Raw genomic sequence first — 26,626 nt, 5'->3', positions numbered from 1 at the left:
TCTGAGATTTCCTAAATTCAGACTATCCAAGGTAAAAATGTTAGGAGCCCAAAATGGTAGGTTTATCTTCTTCCTTACTTTTTTACTTCACTACGTAATTTAATCACGCAGATATTCCATTAACCCTAAGAACAAAGTCCATCCCTTAGTAAATTGTTTTTATCCTGTTAACCATCCTGTTAACAATCCTGTTCAATCTTAGTTAGACTTGTCTTCAGTTAAAAGACATGTAGTTCATTATGAGCATTACATATGATACTTTTCTATCTTGGTAGAATCTGTCAGACCTCATGCTACATTAGCACTGACTTTGAGAACACAAGGTCACTGCTATATTACAATGACTCATCGGAGGAGGACTTAAAAAGCCACACATAAATACACACACACACACACACACACACACACACACACACACACATACACACACTATCCTACCCAGTTGGAGAGTGAGAACATTCCAAAACTTTTCATAAGAGAAAAAGAAAAGGAAGGGAGCTCACTTCTATTCTATAGTTGGGCTACTGAAATGTTCTTTTAGCCAGTGAATTAGTTTATTTCGATAGTTCATTTAGCCAGTATTTTTAGTTTTGATAACTTTGTAACCTTGTGAATATGTGTATGAGGGTATTGGTTCACATTTGTGATTTCATCTTTGCATGGTGAAAATTCTCTCTAAAGGCAATTATGTATCAGAGAAGATGGAACATTGGATCTGGAGTCAGAAAAACCTGAGTTCAAGTCCATCCTCAGATATCTACTAGTTGTATAACCTTGGGCAAGTTACTTAACTCTGTTTGCCTCATTTTTCTCAATAATAATAGCACTTCCCTCTCAGGGATTACATGAGATAATATTTGTAAAATGCTTAACAAAAATCCCTGGAACATATTAGGCTTTTAATAAATGCTTATTTCTTTTCTTTCCCCTTCTCTCCATTAATGCAAATAGATAATTTATCTGTAATTTATAGTTTTAGAGAGATTCCTGGGGGCACTGAGAGATTGCGGTTATATAACTATTATGTATCAGAGGCATGATTTGTATCTTCCTGTCTTTGAGACTGACCTTCTATCCACTACTCCATATTGCTTCTTAACAGTTTCTATAAGAACAGCCAATCAAACCATTGAAGATGAATTGCAGAATTTATAGCAGAATGAACCCTCATTTCTCACCACTATCAGATTGAAACTTACTAAAGTATATTTGCCTCAGAGATGTATAGCTGGTCCCTGAGTACTCTTCTTTTACTGTGTAAATTGGCTCCATTTATGAAATGCCATATCAATAGTAATCTAAGATTACTTTGCAGGACAGTTTGGCTTGAAATGAAAAGCTTGACTGTTTCTGTATGAGCCCAGCATAGTACCACACACATACTCAAAGCAGGTGTTTATTGAGAAGAGTTCTGCTGTGGGACTGAGGGAGGATGGACACGAAGGAAATTATGGTTAATTGTTCTGTCATTTGTTCTTAAAGCATTCATTGATTCAACACATATTTATTAAATTCTTTGTGCCATTGTTTTTCAATCATATCTAATTCTTTGTGATCCCATTTGGGGTTTTCTTGGCAAAGACTCTGGAGTGGTTTACCATTTTTTTTTCAAACACATTTTACAGATAAGGAAACTGAGACAAACAGGGCTAAGAGACTCCCCCAGAGTCATCAGCTAGTAAATGTCTGGGGGCAGATTTGAATTCAGGAAGGTGAGGTTCCGACTCCAGGATTAGTACTATTTACTCTGCCAGTTAGTTCCTACTGTAAGCCAAACAAAGTCATAGTCACTAGGAGAGAGAAAAATAATTTGCTTTCTTTGTACTTAGGCTGGTCTTGAGACGACAGGCAAATCAGTCAGCAGTTCCATACTGGAATCATTTCCTGATTGTAAAACCTGCCAATTATTAGATTCTATTGGCTAGAATTCAGAGTAACATCCATGACATGACAAAACATCAGGAGTATGGCTTTAATGAAGAACATTTCCATTTAGTCCTTTAATGAGACTGTACATGTGATTTCACTGCCATAGGGAACTCCCAGGTGAGAAAACTCCTTCTACCAGTTTATATTGGCACCCATTCTGTAACTCACAGTCTTAAGAGGGTTGCCTGGAGACACCAATAGGCTAAGTAACTTATTCTGTTCACATCCAGTATGTGTCAGAGATAGGACCTGAACTCATGTATTTTTGACTGGGTGGCTTGCTCTCTATTTACTATACCACATTGCTTTTAAAAATATTTCTTTAACAAACCCTAGGAAAAGGGAGAGAAGAGGAAAAAAGAAGAGCTTCAGATCTTTGCAGTTCAGATCCTGAGAAGTCTTCAAAGCTACTTTACTTGTGGTTCTTTAGCTACTTATCTCCAGAATAAGTGGTTGACACAAACTGTAGAGAGGGTGTCATTACTCTGGGCTCCAATTATAATGCATACAAGACTACTATCTTTTGCTATTTTCTTGTTAATAGCTTTAGTTTCTGATGGGGCCCCAAAGCAGAATACAGTTAACACTTATTTCATGTTTCCTGTTCACCTAGAGATGGTTTGTTTTTTCCTGTATCTTGAGGGTTGGTCTATACTTAACCTGTCAGATTCTGAATGTTCAGTAGGCATTTTGAAATAAGGCAAAAAAAAATCTTCATTGTGTTCAGTGGAGTAGCTGTCACCTAATTCCATCCCCCACCCCCCAAAAAAGCTGTGTTTTAAGTGGGTATTACAGATAGTAGACAAGGAAAATCTATTCTTTGCTATTGGGATGCCTTATTTGTCCTTATATTTTGTTCACAAATGGAAAAAAAATATTATTGCTCATCTTCAATGAAAACCATTGACTTAAAGATAGGAGATACGGGTTCAAGTTTCACCTTCACCACTAAATAGTTGTGACTATGGGATAGTCACTTCATCTATCTGAGAATCAGATAGCTTCTTTCTAAAAGGTACATAGTTTTCTCTGTTTCATGGAGTTGTTATGAAGAACAAGTGACAAAATGTGTGTCAGTGTACTTTATAAACTATAAAATATAAAAAGAGTTGTGTATTTATGTACTTTAATTGAAATTTTAAAACCATTCAAATTGTATTCTGATGTGTTTCATATCCCAAAACAAACATCTACCTTGAGTTTTAAAAAAAATATTTAAAGCATTGGTTTCATTTTGTGATCAATATTTCACTTGATCTCTCTATTTTTTGACAGTGGAAAAAAGCTAAAACCAAATCATCATATCTGGGATGTAAATAGAAACTTCTACAGCTGGTGCTTCTCTTGTAATAATAGAATGAAAATACTACTTTTATGAAAGTGATACTGAATTATTATTTAAGCCTTAACTTTATAATAATGTCTTTAAACCTGTCAATATTGTTTTTTTTTCTCTAGATGGGCAACAAATTTGGGAGATGGAAGCCACAGTGGATAAAGATAAGAGCCAGCCTGTAAGTGTTTAACTGACAATATTTTGTACATGGTGGAACATTGCATCAGACTAACCAGTGAGGGCAGAGAGTATCTGGATTTAATATGGTGATATCTCCTTTAACAGAATTTAATATTCTTAGTTGGAAGCCCATATCCCCTTTCTTATAGCCTATAATTAATGATAAATATGCCTTATTGATAATGAGGATTGTTAGTATTGAAAATCTGATTTGTCTGTGACTAGATTTTAGATCATAAACTCTTTAGTTTTCTTTCTGAGATCACTCCCAATTTATCCTGGATATAGCCTCCTGGTACACAGTTTGTTTCTAAGTTATCTCCCTTCATTAGAATGTGAACTTCTTGAAGAGAAGGTTCACTTTTTCCTTTCTTTCTATCATTAGGGCTAAGGACAGTTCCTGGCACATAGCAAGCTGTTAATAAATGTTTGTTGACTTGTCAATCATCTATTTGGATGGACAAGGTCACTTGTCAAAAAGAGACCCTTGTTACATGGAATGGCAAAGGATTATCCTGTAATTGATTGCAACATTGAGGGAGGAAATTTAGCTCATGCTTCATCTAAATTAATAGCAGCTTCATCCTTTCAGAGTATGCTTTTTGTTGAAATACCTGAGTATCGAAACAAGCATATCCGCACACCTGTGAAGGTGAACTTCTATGTCATCAATGGGAAAAGAAAAAGAAGCCAACCTCAACATTTTACTTATCATCCAGGTAATTTCCCCCCCTGGGAGTAGTCATTCAGGGGATGAAGGGGGAAGTCTTCTATCTAGATTTGTCTATCCCCCTTCTTAAAAGATGGTTCATAAGTTTGCTGACTTAGGAAAGAATTGGTGTGTGATATGTGGTGCCATCAGCAGCTAAAAATCATGTATCTATGTAGAACAGACATATGAATTTAGGAAAATGAGAACTTTATGAGGTTTATATCCTGGAACTTCACACTAAGTGTAAAGACACTTAGTGGAATAGCAATATAAGTTATTTCTATTCAGTATGTCACTATGGTACTGACTAGGGCAAAATTTCTTTCCTTTTATATTAAAATATTTAAATGTAAAAATAATTTAAGTATTTAACTTAAATATAAAATGATTTAAATTTAAATATAAAATTTAAAAATAATTTTAAAATTATAAACTTTACAATAGTTTCAACAAATAAAAACAAAAGAAATGAACAAAATGAATTCTAAAGTCCCAAATAAGATTTGTTTACCTATTGATAAGAAAAAAATATTAAATGCAATAAGATAATAACAGAAAAAATCTCATTATCCCTGAACTCCATTTCAGTCTCATTTCCCTTTGCACAATACTGTTTTATTGCTTTTATTGTTTTTTTTTTTTATTTTGACTTATTCAATGTGTATCTCCTTCCAATTCTGCTTCTGACCAAGGTAAATCAGAAGGCTTAAAATGATTTTTTTTTTTACTTGGGAAAGTAGGTCACAATCTTCCCAAGAGATGATCCAGACTTTGCCACATTCCCAGGATGGGAAACATATAATGAGAGAATATCATCAAAATGTGTAATTTCCTGTCCCAGGCCAAACCAAGGAGCTTATAGGCTCCTGAAAGCAAGAGAGAAAGTCTTAGAGCAGTCTCTGGCTTCTCTACCCCCAATTTGGTTTTATTTAAGTGATGGTTGTGGGTTTGCGCTGGCTCTCATTCTGCCTAATGTAGCCGATCCAGCCCTTATTAAAATGTGTCTGCTCCAGAACACTGGAGGCATTAGAGCTGATGTAATAAACCGTAAATGTTGGTGGTTAAATCACTGAAGCTTAAATACAACATAGAATCGTGTGAAAGCCTCATTTTGAATCCTGTCCTCCACAGGCAGAAAGGACGGTTTTTCAATTACATTTTATAGCACTTTCATAACATAAAATTTGTGGTGAAAATGTCCTCCAACATAGTCTTTGGCCTTGGAGTGCTTGATTGTGACCAGGACCAAAGCCCAGTATAATAGTGGGCAAAGGATTGGAGTTGTCAGTTTTAAACTTTTTTATTTTGAGCGGATTGCTATTTTTAAACAATGATGATGATGGATTCAGTTCTTCAGAATTTATTTTAGCTTTTGGCTTACCTGTGTCTTCAGCATGTACTTGATTTTTAACATCTATTTCTAAGAGATCCTGTTGACATTCCATTCATCGATCCATTTAACGACAAAAGGTATGAAATGGAAGAACAGTGCATTGTTCTAGGTCTCTCATTAGGGCAAAGAAGATCTTCCACTGTCTTTCACCTGCTCATTAAGAATAATGTACTGTACATGCTTTATTCTAGTTCCATCCATCAAAACAGAACCCATTGATGAATATGATCCTGCCTTAATCTGCAATACAGTGCACAGTGCCTTGGGAACAGTGACACAGCCTTACTATTCACAGCACACAATGGTCACTGAGTCCCCTTCCTGCCTTGTGGCCACTATGGCATCATGCCAACAGTTCCGCTCAGGTTTATCTTCTCCTGACTCTCGGTACCAACAACAGAATTCAACAGCTGTAATATACCAGAGGAGCAAGAGCTTGAGCCCCAGTCTCTTGGGCTACCAGCAGCCCACTTTGATGGCCTCATCCATCTCCATTTCAGATGCCCACCGATCAGTGCTCATGCATGCTGGCTCTCCAGGCCAGAATTCAGCTCTGCTCCACCACTCTCCAACCAATCAGCAGTCTTCTCCAGTGATTCACTATTCTCCAACCAATCAGCAGGTGAGGTGTGGAACCCACCAAGAATTCCAACACATCATGTGCTGTGAAAATTTTACATCCAGTGCTGCCCGTCCCAATCCACCCCAAGTCAGTCAAGCACAGAGAATAAGTCCAAGCTCCTATCCTACAGTAATTCAACAACAGAATGCTACAACTCAACGAGCTGCTAAAAATGGACCACCAGTTAATGACCAAAAGGAAGTATTACCAGCAGGAGTGACTATTAAGCAGGAACAGAACCTGGACCAGGCCTATTTGGACGATGGTAAGATGATTGTTTTTTATCGTTACCTGCACAGAAACTCTTATGTCCCCTAGAAAAAGAGCAAGAAAGAATATAAACCTTGCATAAGTCTCTGTCCCCTTTTGGGTTATAAATTCTGAGGCCCCTAACAGCCCTATAATTCAATGATCCTATATGCATATATATATTTGTAAAAACCACTTTGCTAGCATTTTATTTGCTGGGCAGCCACTTGGCTTATAAGCTCAAAAAAAAAAAAAAACAACCTTAAATCCTAATAGTGACTTTTTCCCTCCCTCTCCCCACTCCTGAAATTTGGAACAGGGTAGGTTTAAATTGCTAGCATTTTCTCTTCATTTGCCAAGCTGAGGTTGAAAGTGGAGAAACAAGAAAGAAGGCTTTCCAACTCCATTCTATTCTTGCAGGGAGAAAAAAATAGCACTTTATAACACTCCCTTGGCTATCTTGGGGGTGGAAAAATAAGAACAAAGCTCATTGAACATTTTATATAGATCAGGACATAGTGTGTGTGTGTGTGTGTGTGTGTGTGTGTGTGTGTGTGTGTGTGTGTATGGGGTGGGGAGGGGATTGTGCTGCAGGCCAAACTTTGCAGATGTCCTGGCTGAACAGTAGTACATTGATGAGTTAGAAACAATGAATTTCCTTTGTTGGGAACCCAATAGATGTAGTTGTTGGGCCCAAGGAAAGGCTGTAGGGGAGCTTGATTTGAATCCTCCTCTTTTATTCGTAGGTGGCTTGGCTCATTAGTAAAGTAGCCAATGCGTTATTTTTGTGAAGAAACAGCCATGTCACTTTTTGCCCTGTGATTAGCACCAGGGGATATGGATAGAGCTCGGATATGATTCCAAATTTGTTTCTGGTTAGTGGAGGCCCAGAGGTGGAAAGCAAAGGGGGAAGGGGAACAGGATACCATAATTTATTGCTCACTGGAAAACATATTTTGGGAAAAGAAATCTCTGCCATTATCAGCCATTAATTATTCTTATAGTTTAATTCTCTGGAACATACCTGAGAACCAGGAAGGCAGCAAACAAAACTTCTGAGAAGCCAAAATAGAAGATATAGTGCTCATCTACCTTATTCATAGTAAAACTATGATTTGCATTTCAGACTTTGATTCACAGTCTTTTAACTCTGATTTTTCATATAGTTCTGTCAAGCTTGGTTATCAGCTGATAGCAGGTCAGAAGAGAAGAGAAATGTCTCCTACAGTCTGACACACTGAAGTCACAAGGAATGATAGCTAATAGCAAGAGAGGAGATAGGACTATTTTAAAAAACAGACACAATAACTCAAATTCCTGCAGTTTGGCTTTATTTAGTGCCAAATCAACCAACTTTTAATAGCCCCTAAGGACATCACTATTCTAAAGAATGATATCGCATTCAAAATCCATAGTGTTCATAAATCATAGGGGAAATTATATATATATATAAAATGTTATCTTCTGAAGTTTCAATTTTCCAGAAAATTCACTTATGAGATGCATCTTATTTTTCTTGGAAATTGATAAATGATGCTTGTTTATCATTGAAATAGTAATATATATTTCTCTTCAAGCATTTAGGGATTATTGTCCTAAATTACATGATTTAGAAATCTACCTACAGATGAAAAGATTTTCATTTCAATCTCTTCATTTGAGATTGAAGACATGGCAGCTTTCTTCAAATATCTGAGAGGCTATCACTGAAAAGAAAGAATAGACTTGGTTTGCTTTGCCCAAAGGGCAGAACCTAGAACAATACATAGATAATGCAGATAGATAGGAAGGGAAAACCTTCCTAACATTAAAGTCATCCCAAACAGAGATTTTAAAGATCCACTTGATGAACATTTATTGGAGATGCTAGAGAGAAGATTCTTGTTCAGATAGAGGTTGGACTAAATGACTTCTGAATACCCTTCCAATGTTCTGATTTTGTGAAATAAATGAATAACTGGTGGGAGATCCCTCCCCTGAATCTATTCCTTTTGGGGTTGAATTTTACTGTAAGGGATAAATTAGCTGGTTCCATTCATTTATCTTGATTACCTTGGACAGTACCAAAGAGATCCATTTCCTTCTTCCAAATTACTCATCCCTATCACAGCAGCCAAGCAAGTTAAGTCACTTAAATGATGAGGTTGAACACTATGATCTCTAGGGTCTCTTCTGTCCTATCTCCAAATCCTGTCATATTACTCAACTATATTTGTAAACTTCAGAGACATTTGAAGATATTTGGGATGATGGGACTTTAAATTATAGGGTGAGAACTTAGGTATTGAGCTCTTCTCCTAGACCAGAGCCAGATAAAGAAAGGACTAGAAAGCATTTTAAGCCAGTGACTTTATTAAAAATCAACAATTCTGCTGCTGAATGTGGGTTGAACACAGAATAGAAGGCCGGTCCTCTTGGATTGGGACAAGTGTGGGCATGTTAATTCAAATACTGGGCCAAAAAAATTCACCCACAGCTTTTGCACCTGTGAAGATGTGGGTGAAAATTTGGCTCCAAATCTGTGAGATATTAAGATAATCATAACAGATGCATTCCATCCTACATATCCATGGAAAATGTTCACAATCTGCATGGCTGGCATTACCTAATGTGGGTTCAGTTTCTTTTTTGACATTCATTTTTATGCATGAAAATTGAAATAGTGATTGGGATTTTTTAATGCTTTTCTGGGAGACATGAGGAGAAACTTCAGGTTTTAGAACTATTCATTCTCTCTGTCTCTGTCTCTGTCTCTCTTTCATTACATACACACACAACCTATTTCTGAATATATGTATATACAGATATAGATCACACACACACACACACACACACACACACACACACACACCTTCCTGAATATTCAGAAATGAGTTGCTTCCATTTGACATTAAAATTCAGTGAGGATTTTGCTTTTGGGAAAGCCCATTTACACTCTTTCTTTTGCATAATCCTCATGTTTATACAGGAGAGGTAAAAAGTCAGTGTTTGTGTATTTTTCATTTATTGTACATTTTTTGCAGCCAGCTTTCCCCTAAGTATTTTTATATTCATCTTTCTATATGTGTGTCTGGAGGAAATGACTCCCATGTGAGAACAACAATTATTGATGAAGAAGATTCACCTGCTCTTTTGTAAAAATATAAATCACGATAGCTTACTTTCATATAGCACTACCTCATTTATAAAGCACTTAGAATATGCTGCTATCTTACTGGATCTTCACCACAACTATGTGAGGATGGAATTGAAAAATAAGTTAATCTTCAAAGTTCCTACCAGTTTTAAATTTTTACAGTCTATGTGTTAATGAATATTCTTTTCATCCTTCTGTTTATTTCACTGAGCTTACTGCTTCCTATTTCATCTACCTCAAGGTCACTTTTTCCCTTGCCTTGGTATCTTATCCTACTTCATAGGTCTCTTCAACACCCTCCTCTCAGCCTTTTCCACTTTCTGTATTTTTCCAATTCCTAAGCTTTCATTTGAATGGCTGGAAATTCTGCATAACAAAAATTTCAATTCTGCTATAAGTAATATAAGCAAAAATTAGTTGTTTTGCCAAGAAAATAAGCCTTCCTAAGAGCAGAAGTTACATAGTGTCTTATGCTTGTAGTCACTTGCTTTTTTCTCATCTTACCCTGTATCCTTTTTCTTCTTAAGGCTTTGACTACACTTGAGACACATGAATAATTCCCAGCAGCAGTTACTGAACTGGGGTGGATTGCAGCATTACCAATGAGAATCAGTTTCTTCATCTGCACAAATAACTATTTTCTTTTCTCTTCATCAGTTGAATATAGCCCTCTAGCTGGAACCCAAATTATACATCATGGCATGGTGTAATTTGGATTTGGAATTAGAGGACTTGAGTCTGAATACCTGCTCTCCACTGTCTATATCTCATTGCCTTATCACTTTCTATGTGATAAGTGTGACCTTGGACAAATCATTAACCTTCTGGGGCTTCAGTTTCCATATCTATAACATGAGAGTGGGAGAGGTAGGTGGGAGTAGAAGGTCTTGAAGGTCTTTTGCAGTTCTAAAATTCTGTTTTATCCCATGACCTATTTTATTCCTTGCTCACTTATTTCTAGTATTCTTGATTCTCACCAACATGGATAATATGATTTGAATTGACAAGAATTTTAAAAATCATCTAGGCCAATTCTTCCAATTTACATATGACAAAATTGAGGCTGAGAGAAGCTAAGGTCACATGTGTAGTAAGTGGTAGAACTGAGATGGGGACCTGACCCTCTGTTTTTTTTATTCAGTACTTCTACATGATGCTGCCTTTTAGAAAGGCTGAAACTTTCTCTTTTCTACTCGTCACTAGTGAAATTCAGAATGCAGAATATGTGGAGGATGGAGTCACAGGCCTGTAGACCAGAGTTATAAAAATATTTGCTTCGGGTTACCTCAAAGTGAGGCAAACCTTAATAACGAAAACACAAGCCCCTGTAAACCCTTTAACCGATGTTCACTGATTAACCACCAGTGCAACAATTCATTGGGAAACCTTCTTGAAAATAAGGGTAGTCTCTTGAAAATACTAATTACTTTTTTTAAAAAGAACTTTTGGGGATTCTATTGGTTCATTCCATTGGCTGCCAAGTGAACAGCATCAATCCCTACCTAACCCTTTGACTCCTGTCTAGTAGATAGCAGTAGAAAAACTGATCCTTCAAAGATCTGGGTTCTACTCATGCCTTGACATTTAAAATCAATGTAGCTTCAAGCAGTCTTTTAACTTTCCTGTGTCTTAATTAAGTCTGTAAAATTAAATGGCTTCCTCAATGTCACTTCTAGCTTCAACTCTGTAATCCTATGATCCTCTAAACAAATAACTGTTTCAGGTTATGTGACTAGAAAGAAAAGATGTAGAGGAGTAGGCACTGTGAATTTCTCTGTCTCTGTCTCTGTCTCCCCCCCTCTCTCTCCCTCTCTTTCTCTGCCTCTCATTCTCTGTCTATCTCTCATTCTTTCTGTCTCTCTCTTTCTATATATGTCTCTGATTCATTCCTTTTCTCTGTCTTCCTCTTTGTTTTGCTATTTCTCTGTCTCTGTGTGTGTGTCTCTTTTTCTGTCTCTGTCTCTCATTTTTTGTCTCTCTGTATGTTTCTATTTCATTCTTTCTATTTGTCTCTTACACACAGAGACACACAATCTTAACAGCATTCCTTATTATACAAACCATTACATTTTCCTCTCCCAAATATAAAGTAAAATGAGATTCTTTTTTCATTTATCAACAAACTTGTCCTTATATCCATTAATGAGTAATGATACCAGACTATACCTGTCACACTCCAATTGGAGTGGGGTCACTATTCCTAATTTAGGGACCAAAAATAGCAAAGACTGACTAGGGGGAGATATTGGCAAGAACTTTTTCTTCCACTTCTTAAGGTTGCTTTCAGTACAATATAATGTACTTACTATGGGAGCCCCTCTAGCTAAACATAGATTTTTTTTTTTTTTGCCATAAGGACAAAGCGCTGTGAATCTCTTAACATAGACTCTTCATGCAAATAAATTAGGTAACAGATCAGATTTTCTTCAAAATATATCAGTGCTCACTCAGCAAAGAAGGTCATCTTGGAAAGGATTATGCCATCCACCAGAAAGATCTGATTATTTTTTTCCATGACTTCACCATTATTAGTTTGAAGTCGTCTTTAGATACATGGTCAACCTATCATGGGCAGAATGTTAGTCAAAGGAATTGTTTTGGAGTAAGCTTTTTTTTTTTAAAGGTCTTTTTTTTTATCATAAACTTAAACATCAAGAAACAGGAGCATTTCAAAATGCAAAGGAGAAAAGAAATGATAACTGTGTAGGAAACTGAATGAATGCTTTCCAAGACCTGGTCTTGACTTCACTTTAGTAGTACATAACTTAAATCCTGAATTCCTTCAAATGTATTGTTCCTCCAAATGATCTCAAATTTATATTTATTCTCTATTTATTCCATATATACTTACATTATCTTCCTATGCTTTCCCACTTCCTGACTCTCAATTAGGATGTAAAGCTTATTGAGAGTAGTGGTTGTTTCATTCATTGAATTTGTATCCCAGGTGCCTAGTGGCTCCTGACACTTAATAGATGCATAATAAGTGCTTGCTAACAACTAATATTATATTATAGGTTAAAATATGCAAAATGTTATATATAAATTATCTAGTGAAGGTTTCAAATAATCCCACAAGGAAGGCACACAGGAGTTGTTTTAATTTTTTTGGCCTGCACCGATGATTTCATGAGTATATAGAACTGTCAGGGAAGAAAATTCCCTCCATTAATCAAGAGTGGCAATAGTCTTGCACTTATGCATTAGCCTTAGAGAGTTGCCTTAGGTCACACAATTAATATGTGTCAGAGGCCAGCTCTTGATGCCTAGGCCAGTTCTGAATCCACAGAGCCATGTTGCTTCTCCTAATGAATTAGTTGTTGCAGAAGGTGCTGCTGCGTTGTTGTGTAGGTGGGAGATGGAACAAGGTGATTTTTGAGGTCCCTTATAGCTTAGATTCTCTAAGACTGTGATTCCAAATGGTTAGGAAAGTTCATATACCATGTCAGGTTTACTGAAATACTTTCTCCTGAATTCCCTGGATACTGATTTTTTAATATATTAAAAACAAACAAACAAATTATAACTTGGCAACATACAACTAAAAAGATGAAGCTAGGGCTAAGTGATCTCTAAGCCTCCTCCCAGCTCTTAGAATTTAAGTTCTGAGGGTTCTTTCACATAGGATCATAAGATGTGTAAGATGGTGTAGACCTCAAAGTGGAGGAAGACCCTACCTATCAGGTAGTTCTTTTATAACATTGGATGAGAATACAGATTTTCAAAGAAAGCAGCTGTGGTAAAAGTGAAAAATTACTGACCTAAGAACCAGGAGAATGGAGTAGTTTCAGTTCTATCATTATTTACATGATCTTGGGCCAATCTTGGAGCCTCAGTTTCCTGTAATATAAAATGAGGAACTTTCACTAGATCACCTCTAAGATCCTTTTGATAAGTGAATATTCTAGGCATATCTCAAACTGGTTTTCATCAGCTAACTGATCAATTGCTGGCAGAAGTTTGGATTCTTTATTCCTGCTTCAGGGGAAAAATGGAAGCAAATCTTTTATTAATAAATTGAAAAAATTGAGATTCAGGAATAGCCCAAGTGACTTTTTTTAAAGTTACATTGCTAATAAATGGTAAAGTTTGGACACAAGCTCAAATCTGCAGTTAATAAATTCAGAACCTTTTTCATTAAATCATGTATCCTTCCATCATACCAGTGCATCTTTTAGAGAAAGTATTTTGTAAATGCCTAAGGAAGTTCTGTTCATAGTTTAGTTTCATAGTTTAGAAAATGTTTTTATTTATTTTCTGTCACAGTTTGTTCAATACATAGTAGGTGCTTAATAAATGTTTATTGATAGATTGAACAGCTTTTGTGAAGTAGGTGGTACAGAATAATTATCACCATTTTACATATGAAGATATTAAAGTTCAAAGAGATGGGCTAGTTATTACTAGCCCAAAGTCATATACTGCCGCCTATGTCCTGAGCTCTGTGATGGATCCTGTATGTCCCCTTCTGAAAGCCTGTGAATGCCTCGGGATGTTTATCTGGAGAAAGGCTGCAGATTAGTGCCTGGCTTCTGAGACATAATTACTGTTTGTCAGATGGGTGTGCTCCCCTGGTGAAGTGCACCAACTAATTATATACAATGATTGTTATCTTGGTAGTTGGCATCTATCAAAATTATCCAATCACAATAGACAGAGGGCTTCCAATAAATGAATATGCTGAAATGGGCAAAATACACAGAGGATCCCACTCTCTCGAGTGGAAGAAAGAGGGGGGGAAAATGAATGTAGTTATTAAAAGGCATCATTTTACTGGCACCTCTTTGTTCACCAAGTTGGGAATCTTTAATTGGGTCAGTACAGTGCCCATGGGCAAGTTTGTTACAAAGCACTTCCTATTCAGAAAGTCATGCAAAGTCCACAGAGAGCTTGCCATCCGCCAAGAGGAGCCTGTGGGCCAAGACTGCTACAGCTACCCCAGGAGGCCACTCAACTGGGACTCTCTTGAGGTAGAAACACAAGCAGGGAAAGAACCAGGGCAAGAAAGATTAGAGGAGAGGAGGCAACTTCTAGATGGAGCCATCACTCAGGAAGTCTCTGCAAGGCTTTGAAGACCCAGAATCATATTGTGAGAGCTGCATTAACCTTCAGAAACATAGTGCTACCAATAATCTTGATGGTAACTTTTATTTCCACATAGATCACTGTAGTCCCAGTATCTCAGGGGATAAGTAGTATCAGTATTCATATCCCAGCTTCACTGATGGGGAAACTGATCCCCAAGGAGGTAAAGTGACTTTCATAAATTTACACAACTATAGATAATTAGTATTGGAACTTAAAATGGGGAATTCTGCTCCCAAGTCCAATTTTCTCTCCATTGAAGTACTTTGCTTCTCTAGTCTGGTGGAAAAAGCAGTGGTTTAAAATCAGAATTGGGTTCCCATGCCAGCTCCATGGTTTACATGGTCATGAGACTGGACAAGCCACTCTGACTCCCCTGTGGATCTTTTTCCTCATCAGTAAAATTCGGATTAATAATACTTTTACCCAGTACCAGGGGTACTGGGAGTAAAGTCTTTTGTGAGTTGTAAAGTTCTATAGAAAGAAATTGTTGCATCAGTATGGGGTTATAAGAAAAGTGTTTTGTAAACTTTAAAACACTCTATAAATGTCAATTATTAGTACTTTTATTGTGATTGTGAAGAATTCTACTTTTTTTTGTTTACTCAACATATCAAGGTCACAGAGTATCCAAGAAGAGTCTTGTAGAGTGTCAGAGGAGACTAGAAGGCTCCATAAAATCTTAGTTTACTCAGCTGATTGAGAATTAATTATCTACCCATGTGGTTTTTGCAGGTGAAGAACAGTAAGAAGTCTAGTAGACACGTTTCCCTTCTCTCTCTTTGCATTCCCTTCCTATATCTGCTTTACCATATCCTCTTCATCTATCCATGACCTTGGGTCTGGGAATCTGGAAAGCTTATCTCTCACCTAACTCTACCCTTGGGTGACTGTGGACAAGACATGAGGCTTCTTTGAAAAGTCTCTAGTTATAATTAAGAAAGACCAAAAAAACTTCCTAAAGCGTATTGAGTTGAGGGACCAGAATTCCCAGAGTATTGGGCTCAGAGGGAGGAAGACCTGAATTCAAATACTGCCTCAGACACTACCAATAAGAACCTGGGTGAAATACTCAATCTCTCTATCATCTGCAAATTGAAGAGATTAGAGTTTGGAATCCTCAAAGGTCCTTTTTAGTTCTAAATCTATGATTCCTTATTCCTATTTTGTGTCTAGTTGCTAAGCTTTGTCTACCCTCCTCTTCCCAGTATTTAAGGAGCCACCTTCCAGATGATTCTTGACAAAACAAAACAAAAACAAAAAGTTCTGAAATTCTGAAAGCCATTTGCTCCTAGAGAAATGTGCTGATGCTACTGGGGACTGTACATGCACAATCAACCACAAGCCTACTTCCAGACTGGGGATGCACTTACAGCACACTCTTCACATTCCAGAGGCAGGATCTGAAATGAATAGAGCAGATGGTCCCTAGACAGAAAGCCAGAGGGTACATCATTAGCAATACAGGACTGGGAGAAGTTTCCTAAGATGGGTCTTTTATTGACTTTGGCTTTTGGGGAGGAATTTTTGTCTCTGAATTAGAATGGGCTTGTGGCTCTGGAGTGAACGTCCTATTAAATAAATAGTAAAAATTAACTCTACCCTAATGGCTTGTTATCGTGAGAGTGCCAGCTGTGAGGGAGATGGGGTCTGAGCCCAGATGTATAACATTCTACGATTTAATAGTTTGTTAGTGGTGACCTTTAGCATGCTACTTAAAGAAGTTTGTTGCATTCCTCTCCTTTAATTCCATGTCCCCAATAGAGGACTTAGTATTTTTCAAAGTACTTTCATAGGATCACTGATTTAACTTTGGAAGGATCTTTAAAGACCATTAAATCCAACCCCCTCATTTGAGAAATGATGGAACTGAGATGTACAAGTTAAATGGCACACCCAGGGTCATAGAGCTGGTAAGTATCTGAGGTAGGATTTGAACCCAATTCTTTCTGACTATAAATCTAGCATCGTATGTCATGAGCCACACTGCTTATCACATTTTGTTATTTAATCATTTTTCAGTCATGTCTGACTCTACATGACCCCATGTGGGGTTTTCTTGGCAAAGATAATGGAATGGTTTGCCTTTTTCTTCTCCAGTCCATTTTACAGATTGGGGAAACTGAGGCATACAGGAGTAAGTGACTTGCTCAGAGACACACAGCTAATAAGTATGTGATTTTGAACTTGAATGGAGGTCTTCATGACTCCAGGCTCTGTACTATATCCATTGTGCCAACTAGCTGCACATATATTAATAGTTAATGGTTATCCTATTCATTAGAATTGGAAAAGAATTTGGAAATTATTGAATTTAATCATATCATTGTACAAATATAGATGTAGAAAGTATGTGAGTTTGGGCTGGATCTGTCCTTACCTTGGGGCCCATCTAAATGAGTTTTTTTTTTGTTTCTTTGTTTAGACCTATTCCTCATAATCCTGTTGTTGTGGGAATTGTAGAAGGCATACCTAGATAGACCAGTCAAGGTCAGTTAGGAGTTTAATTAATAAACATTTTTACAATAATGTAAATCACTCTCTCTCTATCTGGCCATTTTTACCTCCCTTCCCTCCCAAAAAAATCTTCCTTAAAATAAACTGTCAATTTCTTTTTTGGGGGGAGATGTATTTTTATGGAAAGCCTTTTTTTTCTGCCCCACTCTATATTAGCATTTTTGATATTGTGAATATCAATCAAGATGAATAGAGTTTACTCCTGTTTACTTCCATTCTATTCATTATTAAAATGCATCTACTTGGTGCATTTAAAATTTTTCTGTCTACTTAGAACCAGAGGGAAATCTTTTGGAATGTTGGGTAATGATGGAACCATTTCAACAAATTAACAACAAATATTTAAATGTCTATTATGTGTCAGGCATTATGCCAAGGATTAGAGATAGAAGGAGAGGCAAATTTCAGGTCCCTTCCTTCAAGGAGTTAATCTTCTAATGGGAGTGACAATATCCAAACAACTATGTACATAGAAGATGGATACATATGGATCAATAGATAGAGATATGTCTATTTCTATGTATCATCTATCTATCTATCTATCATTTATCTATCTATCTGTCTGTCTGTCTGTCTATCTGTTTATCTAGAAAGAGAATGATAGTGATAGAGAATGGGGTGGAGAGAAATTGGGAAAGATTTCCTGAAAAAGGAGAAGTCTCAGCTGAATCTAAAAAAGAAGCTAAGGAAGTCAATAGGTGGAGGTGAGGAGAGGGAATATTCCATGCATGGGGGACAGAAAAGCATGAAATCAGGAGATTGAGTATAGTGAGAAATAGCAAGATTTCCTCAGTATTACTATTAATACTATTTCATAAATTCTAGATTATACTGAAATTGAGAATGTGAATAAAATGTGGATCGATTTGGGTCTATTCTGCCTTTTGAGAAGCTTAGTAGTCAGTAAATGGAACTTCTGAGAGATAAGAAATGATGAAAGGACTCATTGATATCCCTAGAAGAAAACTTTATTATTTTCAAGGACTTCTTTTAACCATCACAAAAACCAGATCCTCAACGAGGCAATCAATGTGATGCTATCCTTGTCCATTATGACAGGACTTGAAGGCTAGGAAGTTGACATCATGACAATATTGTCTCTTGCAAGATACTTGGATTGAAATTTTAGGGATTGTGCAGATGAGAAAATAGGTTTCATTTGAAGCCTATTACTTCCAGCAGTTAGAGAAAGTCAAAAGGACACTTTTTAATTTTAGGATGGACAATTTTTTATTCCGTTACATAAGTTAGTTATGTGTATGATAAATTTAAAAGGTTATTCCCCAGTTAGTAACGGAAGAATCTTAAGGAATCACAAAATTCCAGACATTGAAGGAGTTTCATAGAATACCTAGTCCAGGATCTTCATTTTATAAATGAAGAAATTAAGATCCACAGTAAATTACTTCCACAGTCAAACAGTAAGTCAATGCCAAAACTAGAGCTAGAGCCTGTTTACTTTTCTTTTCATTGTACCATATTACTTGTAACTTGCTTAGAATCACAGCCTGGGGGGAAGATGGCTGCTCTTTCATTTCTTCCAATTGATCAAAAGATGATTAGTAGATGTTTTGATCTTATAGGTTATAGGACCTTATGATTAAGTCTGAAAGCGACCTCAGAGAGCACATTTTTGTGCTATATGTGTCAAGCATTGTTCCAAGGTCTGGGGATTAAAAAGATAGGCAAATTTGGGGTTCTTTCCTTCAAGGAGCTCATATTCTAATAGGAATGACAACATGCAAACAACTATGAACATAAAACATTCCAAGTCTGGAATTCTGGGTTCTGTATGATAGTGAGCAAATCACTTCCCCATTGGAGCCTTTTTTTTTCTTCATCTGTAAAATGAGGTGATTGGATTAGATGGTTCCTAAATCTAAAGTACCTCCAGACTCTAAACCCTATGAACTACAATCCTATGGTTCTCTTCTTCCCACTGACTCAAAGATCTGCTTACCCTATTCTTGGTTGAATCAGAAGTTAAGGAATTTTGTCAATAGAATATGTGATACTTTATGATGTTGTACAAATAGATGTTTAAGAAGTGTCTCATAAGAGACTCTTCCTTTCCTTTCTTTGATCCTCCCTTCCTCCTCTTCCTCCTCCTCCTCCTCCTCCTCCTTTTCTTCTTCTTCTTCTTCTTCTTCTTCTTCTTCTTCTTCTTCTTCTTCTTCTTCTTCTTCTTCTTCTTCTTCTTCTTCTTCTTCTTCTTCTCCTCTCTCTCTCTCTCTCTCTCTCTCTCTCTCTCTCTCTCTCTCTCTCTCTCTCTCTCTCTCTCCATCTGTTCCTTCCCTTCCTTCCTTCCTTCTTTCCTTCCTTCCCTTCCTTGTTTCCCTCCCTCCTTTCCCCCCTCCTTTTTTCCCCTCTCCCTCCCTCCCTCCCTCCCTTGCTTCCTTCCTTCTTTCCTTTTCCAGCTCTGACATTCTTTGTTCTAAGGTCCAGCTCTGGAATTCCATATTCTAAGAATCTTCCCAGCTCATTCATACCATGGTTTAGGATCTCTCCTAGCAATGACATTCTCAATTCTAAGCTCCCTTCCATTCTATGTTATACATCCTTTTAGTTTTGATAGTCTTGCATTCTATGAGCACAAACCTTAAAAAAAAAGTCTATTATTTATAGCTTGGAACTGTCAAAATCAGTGATCAAGTTTCATTCTACAAATGCTCTTAGCCCTTTTAGACTTTGGACAATTCATTTGCTTAACTAGGGCTAAGGCAACGCATAACTAAGTATAGTGGTTGTTCCTGATACCAGAGAAATGTGGTGGCCACTCCCTCAGAGTGTGGTTGGCACCATTGTTAGTTCAGAGCAAGCCAGGAAGAGACTCACTAGTTTCATCATTTCCATCCTTGCTTTTGCAGCCCCCTCCCCACCCTCTTGTCAGACTTGCTTCCTCACACCTGCAGTTCCAAAAAAGGGCAGGGCATAGGATAGCAAAGGCAAGAATGTGTGTAGGTGTGTGTAGTTACCAGTTTATAGGTAATAAATGCAGATGTTTGGGGGATGTAAATTCAAAGTCTCTTGGGTAGTGAAAACAAAACAAAATTAGATCAATAAAAGAACCACAAAAGCAGGGATAAATCTTCTCATTAAAAAAAATAATTTTAAACTTTTTTTAAAAACAAATATGTTATTTGGTGTCTAGGAAGGGGCTATTTAGTGATGAAAAAAATCTAATTTACAGGATTACAGAAGCAAACTCTCAGGTCTAGAAGGGATCTTTGGTTAAGCTAGTTGGATCCAATACTGAAACATAATCTTTCTTTACATTGTTTCTGAGAAGTGGTTATCCAATGCTTTCAGATAGGTCCAAAGATTCCAAGCTAAAGTATCCCTAGAGCACCACCCCTGCTTCTTCCATCAACTCTCAATGTCTCATGGAATCATTGATTTCCACTGGGTCAATACTAGTTTTAAGGAGTTGTTTTCTTCAATATTTTTAAATTTAATTGTTAATTCTCTTTTGGCAATTTTCTTGCCTAGCTTTCATTTCTTTTCCCAGTATCTCTCCTGTTTCCTTTATTTAATTTTTTTTTCTTTTTTTAACTCTTCTAGAAATACTTGTTAGGCTTATGTTCAATCATTTTTCTTTGAGGCTTTGCTTGTAGATGTTTTTAAGTTATTGTTCTCTGATGTATTTGTGTCTTCCTTAAACTTTTATATCACCATATTCTTATAGTTGATTTATTTTTATTGTTTTCTTATTTTTTCCAGTTTATTAATTGATTTTGGACATTATGTTAGTGTTAGGCTAGGCTCACTTTTTTTTTTGTGTGTGTGTGGGGGTGGATATTTGATTTAAAATGCCAGAGGCTTTTGTTTTGCTGCTTTCACAGTTCATTCTGGGGACCTGTAAGATTTCAGTGCTTTCAAAGCAATGTGATTGAGTTTCCATAATCTAGTGTAAGCTACTCTTCGACCTTAAGAAGGTTCTATTGTTCAAATCAAGTAAGGAATTAGTTTCTTTGGTATTTTCTATACTTCTATTTAGCTGTTAATTCTTTTTTTTGGATATTTTTCTTGCATAGCTCTTATTTCTTTTTCCGATTTTTCATTTGTCACCTTGATTTAAAAATCTGTTTTTATTCTTTTACATTTCTTTAACTCAGTTGACTCTCCCTTGGTTTTGGTCTTCTCCCTTGATTTATTCTACCACAGACTTCTGTATGGGAATATTGGTTAGAACTGAGTCTTCCCTTTGCTCTTGGGCTCAGAGCCACACAGCTACATTTCTGGAATTTGTTCCTTGCTCCTTATACAGAAAGGCTCCTGCTCTCTCTTGACTATTTTGCACTCTGGAAAATATGACTTGGGACTGGATTGTGGGTGGCAGAGGTATCAGATGGCATCAATTCCTGCTTCCAGGACTAACACAGGAATCCCCAGGGATTTTTTTCTATCTTAGTACTTCTGTCCAAGTGGTTTTCAGTCTCCTTACCATCTCTGGATGCTGAAAAACTCCTAACTACTGTAGATGCTTTCATTGATCACAGCATCCTCTGCTGCACTGTGTGCAGTCATCCCTTGCCTCAATGTCCACAGACCATTATGTCTACCTTCTTATGGTTCCCTGAGCTTTGACTTTTTCTTGACTTTCTCAATCAGAACTCAATCTGAAAATTTTTCTAGATTGTGGTAGAGAAAGATGCATAGGATGTATACCATTTTGACTCTACCCTCCTCTTTCACTTTTCAATGTCTAACGCCACTGGAAGTAGAAGGAGATAATGTTTGATTCTTGTTGCTGTAACTGATTTAGAACTAGATGATCTGGGTTCAAATTTCAGTCCTGTAACCTATTACTCATTTAATCTTGGGCAAGTCATCATTTCTCTGAACATTAGTTTCTTCATCTATAAAATAAAGGGGCAGGAATAGATGACTTCTAAGGTCTCTTTCAACTTTAAATATAAGGTCCAAGAAGCACATTGACAAATTGGAGCCCATTCACAAGAGGATGAACAGGATGATGAAAGAGCTTCAGACATTTAGCAATTGGTTAAAGGAGAAGGGAATGTTTAGCCTGAAGAAGACTAAAGATGGACATGATAGGTGTCCCCAGATATGTGAAGGGCTATCATATGGTAGCAAGATTAGATTAATTTTGTTAGGCAAAAGAGGGCAGAACCCACAGCACTGGTTTGAAATTGTGGAGAGGATGATTTTTAACTTTTTACATGATAAATCTTCCTAATAGTTAACCCTGTCCAAAAGTAAAATGACCTGCATTGGGAGATTGCAGGATAACTACCACTAGAGGGCTTTGGATAGATGACCACTTCTCAGGTAGAGTCTAGAGGGGATTCTGATCAAGTATGGATGGGCCTAGGTGATTTGTGAGATCCCTTCCAACTCAGAGAATCAGAGAATTTTAGAGGAAGTGTCAAAAGAAAGAACTCGGAATTATTCTTGAGAATTTCTCTGGCAGGCCCACTGTGCCTTTCCTCTGAAATAAAAAAGAATTCCAATCTTCATCATGATTGAATTGATTCAAACATCAGACAAGTAAAAGAGTAAGAAAGTTCCCAGTATTTTGGCTCTGACATCCTCAAGTGACTTGTCATTTAAAAGAGTTGAGGAGAGAGACAGAGAGAAAAAGAGACCGAGACAGATGGAGAAAGGCACAGAGAGACAGACAGAAAATTGGAAAAAAGAGAGAGAGGTGGGAGAGGGGCAGAGAAACAGACAGAGACACACACACAGAGAAGTGGGAGAGAGACAGAGACAGAGAGACACACAAAAACAGAGAGACAGAGAGGCAGGCAGACTCACAAACAGAGAAAAGTAGACAGGCAGACAGAAAGACAAAGGGAGACAAACATACAGAATATAATCTCTGCCTGTTTAGAAATAAGAGCAAAAGCAGTAAGTTCAGTCTCTCCGAGTCCAACTTTCCAGTTGGATCCAATTGCTCAGTCTGGACATTAGCTCACTAGAAAAGTGTTTCTGCCACTAGATCAGCCACATTCATTCATTTGTTTGTTCATTCATTCATTCATTCATTCACAAAATTTGTGAATTTACATAAACTAGGTATTTGCTCAATACTTAGTATGTACAAATATATATCATAATATTTCTTCTATATTTCAAAATATTTGTGATTTAATTGTCAATTTCTTCACATATTAGATAATGTTTCTTTGAGAATTATTAGATCTGAAAGTATTTATTATTTGGTAATCAACTTTCTAATAATGAGCTTCTGTGAAATTAGTTCATTTCATCCACAACTTATACATATTTGGTTGCCAGTGTCAGAAAACCAGGATTTAGATCTTTGCTGTTTATTTTATTAATTACATGTGTGATCCTGACAAATCACTCCCATTTATTGGACTTCCTATATAAGTAGAGATGACATGGGAAGGATCCTGAGTGTGGAATCAGAGCACCTGGGATCAAATCCTGCTCGCCACTGACTACTTATTTGATTTCTTACAAGTTATTTAACTTCTTCTGGGTATTGTTTATCCAATTCACTTAACTCACTATATGATCTTGGAAAAGTCACTTCTTTTCTAGGATAATTTCCTTTTCTGTGAAATAAGAAATTTAGACTAGATGGCCTCTTAGATTCCTTTTATCTCTAACTTTTTATGAATCTATTTTTTTTTAATTTTTATTTTTTATTTAATGATTACTTTATATTGACAACATTATTATGAATCTATTTTTGAAGCAATCTATGTAGTTTATGACTTAATCTTCACCAACCTCCTTGATTTTTACTGCATAAAGACAACAGCTAAAATACCATTCTTTTTCCAACTTTTTTTTTTTTTTTTTTAACAACAGAATAGATTGTGGGTTAGAAATAGTGAAGTGGAACACCTGTAGGAGAGTAGTGTATTTGGGCAGTAGTCCATTCTGACTAGAATTGAGGCACTCCAGAGATCTCTGTTGAGTACTTGTTGCTAGTCAATTTTCAGCATGGTCTTGTACACATACAGACATTTCTCTATGTGAATTAAACTTAAGGGAGCCCAATTTTGTTATTTTGGTCCATCTCAATCTCTACACTGGAGAGTTTTCTTCTTTTCTTTTTTTTTGATGTTTCAGAATGATGCTTCTAAGCCCCTGAGGTAAATTTTTGAACTCCTGCTGAGTTAGCTACACTCCATTTTTGCTAAAGTCTTCAGAGCATTTTCTAAAAATCCTTCTCTGTATTCAGAGAAAGATCTCTGGAGCCAGACTAAAAACTTCAGTTTTTAGTTATAATTTTTATATCAAATTATCAAGATGGTAGGTTGTAACTAGAGTGGGATTTTGAAGAAAGCCATTTGGTGGGTATTACACACACACACACACACACACACACACACACACACACACACACTTTCAATTGTTTAACTAAGCTCTCAACCAAAGTTTTATTTTCACTATTACTTTGACTCTTTTAACCTCCTTAGGTCTCAGTTACTTTGGATTTTTTAAAAAATTATTTGTTTTATATTTATATTTTTAAAATATTGATTGTTTTTAATTTTGAAATTCATAACATGAAAATGAAGCATTTTATAAAAGTAAAAAACACAAAAAACAAAAATAAAAATCAGAAAAATATGCTTCTATGTGAAACAAGTTCTAATACAGAGGGCTGGATTTTCTTTTGAGTAATTAAAAATTCAACCTGGCACTTTTAAAACTATCCTCATTCCTTTTGGACTTCCTCCTATGCTATTGCACATTTGGTATGAGGGCTTGCTGAGCCCTTTTCAGGGTTGCTCATCCACCTTTGCTGTTTATGTTCGCCAAACTCTCTTACCTGTGGCTCCAAGAAGTTGTAACAGTGGCCATACATCAATAACTCCATTTTGGAATGGATTTATTTTTGGCATATAGTTCAAATTAGGTCGAGTAGACTATCTCATGTTTTAATTAGGGATTGTGTATATGAGAGTCAATTGGAGCTAAGTGACTTGCCCAGACTCACACAACTAGTAATTGTTAAGTGTCTGAAGCTGGATTTGAAACCGGGTTCTCCTAACTCCAGGGCTGGTACTCTATCCACTACACCATCCAACTGCCCTTAATTAAGGATTTGAACTAGAAGGATTCTGAGATCTCTTCCAACTCTAGACCTGTGCTCATATGATCCTTCTACATTTTCTGCAGAGTAAAGTGCATAGATGTATAGCACAGACATGACTTAGCAACCTTTACCATGTTATGAACTCAGACTAAATGTTTGGCCCAGGTATTAAAATCTTAGTTCTTTAAGTCGTATTACCAATCTCTGCTCCTCCAAGAAACTTCCCCTGAATGCCCGAGCTTCCCCTCTCCCTAGTTAGAATTTCAAGTGAATTTACTAGTTTTTACCATTGATTGGTATTCATCACACACTCCTGGTCTTATTCATTGTTTGAGTGTTTCCTCTGCACAGCTAAGCTTCCAGAGGGCAGGGACTGTGTCTTTTACTTTTTTGTTCACAGTAGTCACTTGATTTATTATTTGCTGGATTTTGTTTGGAAATTGCTACAGATCTGTAGCATTTGCCCAAAGGCAGATGCTTCCATTGTGTGGGGAGTCCCCATCTATGGCATCCATTCAAAAATGTGCTGGCCAGTGGATCGAATAGAAAATTTATTTTCTTGTCTTCAGAAACCAGTATTTGCCCCAGCATTTAACTTTCTCCATCAACTTTGTTATGATAGCAAAGGCAAGTTCTATGGAAACCATTGTGAAATCCATCTCTGGAGCAGAGCAGAAGAGAGCAGAACTGAATGTGGCTGCGGGAGAGTTGGGGAAAGCCATTTCTCCTTTTTTTTCTTGTTGTTGTTGTTTGTTGTACTTGGCCCAGGATAGCTTTGGATTAGGACACTCTAATTTTTCAGGGGGGACCCAAGAGAAACCTCCGCTTTTTTCCACCCTAGCAATGCAGCCAAGCTGGCGCAAGCGTCCTCCTCTTTCCAGCTGCTCTCTTCCAAACACACCCCTCCTCCTAAAGATAGCCTTTCTCAGTGGCCCCGGCTGGTGGAAAGCATGAAACATGAAGGGATTAGCCCAGGAATCCATCTGGCCTGACAGGCTGGGTTTCCCTCTATAAACAAGAGTGGTGTTTTCAGGCTCCGGACTCTGCAACCAGCACTCCTTCCCTTCTGTGCTAACTTATAGGACAGCCAGATTTCAGCTGTGGTAACAGGCTAAGCTGTTTCTGGGGATGGAAAACAGAAACCAACCCCTTGCTTTTCAAGCTTCTTGGGTGCCGAGAAATTCATGCCCAGAAGAGTTGGGAATGTAAATCTCTCTCTTTTACCTCTTGCTATCCTCTACTCTTTTTAGGAGAAAAGGGAATCTAATTTCCCAGTGGTTTCATGTTCTGTCAGGGGTGGTACTGAATGAATTTACATGATATTATTACTCAGTATTAGTAAGTGCCAACTTACATCTTTGCCCACAAGTAACACAAAAGCCCCCTTATGCGAAACTATTTTTCACTGAATATCAAATCCCTTGCT

The 26,626-nt window shown here is 37.0% G+C and overlaps 1 protein-coding gene across 3 annotated transcripts in view; it reads left to right on the top strand.

Moving 5' to 3' along the window:
* NFATC2 (nuclear factor of activated T cells 2) overlaps positions 1-26,626 on the top strand; it is a 188,211-nt gene that overhangs the window by 111,112 nt on the left and 50,473 nt on the right. For all 3 annotated transcript variants that reach the window (XM_051976607.1, XM_051976605.1, XM_051976606.1), the window contains exons 7-9: positions 3,388-3,443; positions 4,038-4,164; positions 5,742-6,437. In XM_051976607.1, coding sequence (XP_051832567.1) covers positions 3,388-3,443; positions 4,038-4,164; positions 5,742-6,437 — 879 coding nt within the window. The remainder of the gene's footprint in view (positions 1-3,387; positions 3,444-4,037; positions 4,165-5,741; positions 6,438-26,626) is intronic.

Source organism: Antechinus flavipes, chromosome 2 (genome assembly GCF_016432865.1).
Source record: "Antechinus flavipes isolate AdamAnt ecotype Samford, QLD, Australia chromosome 2, AdamAnt_v2, whole genome shotgun sequence".
NCBI classification, from domain to species: Eukaryota; Metazoa; Chordata; class Mammalia; order Dasyuromorphia; family Dasyuridae; genus Antechinus; species Antechinus flavipes.
This window is presented reverse-complemented; position numbering and strand designations above follow the sequence as displayed.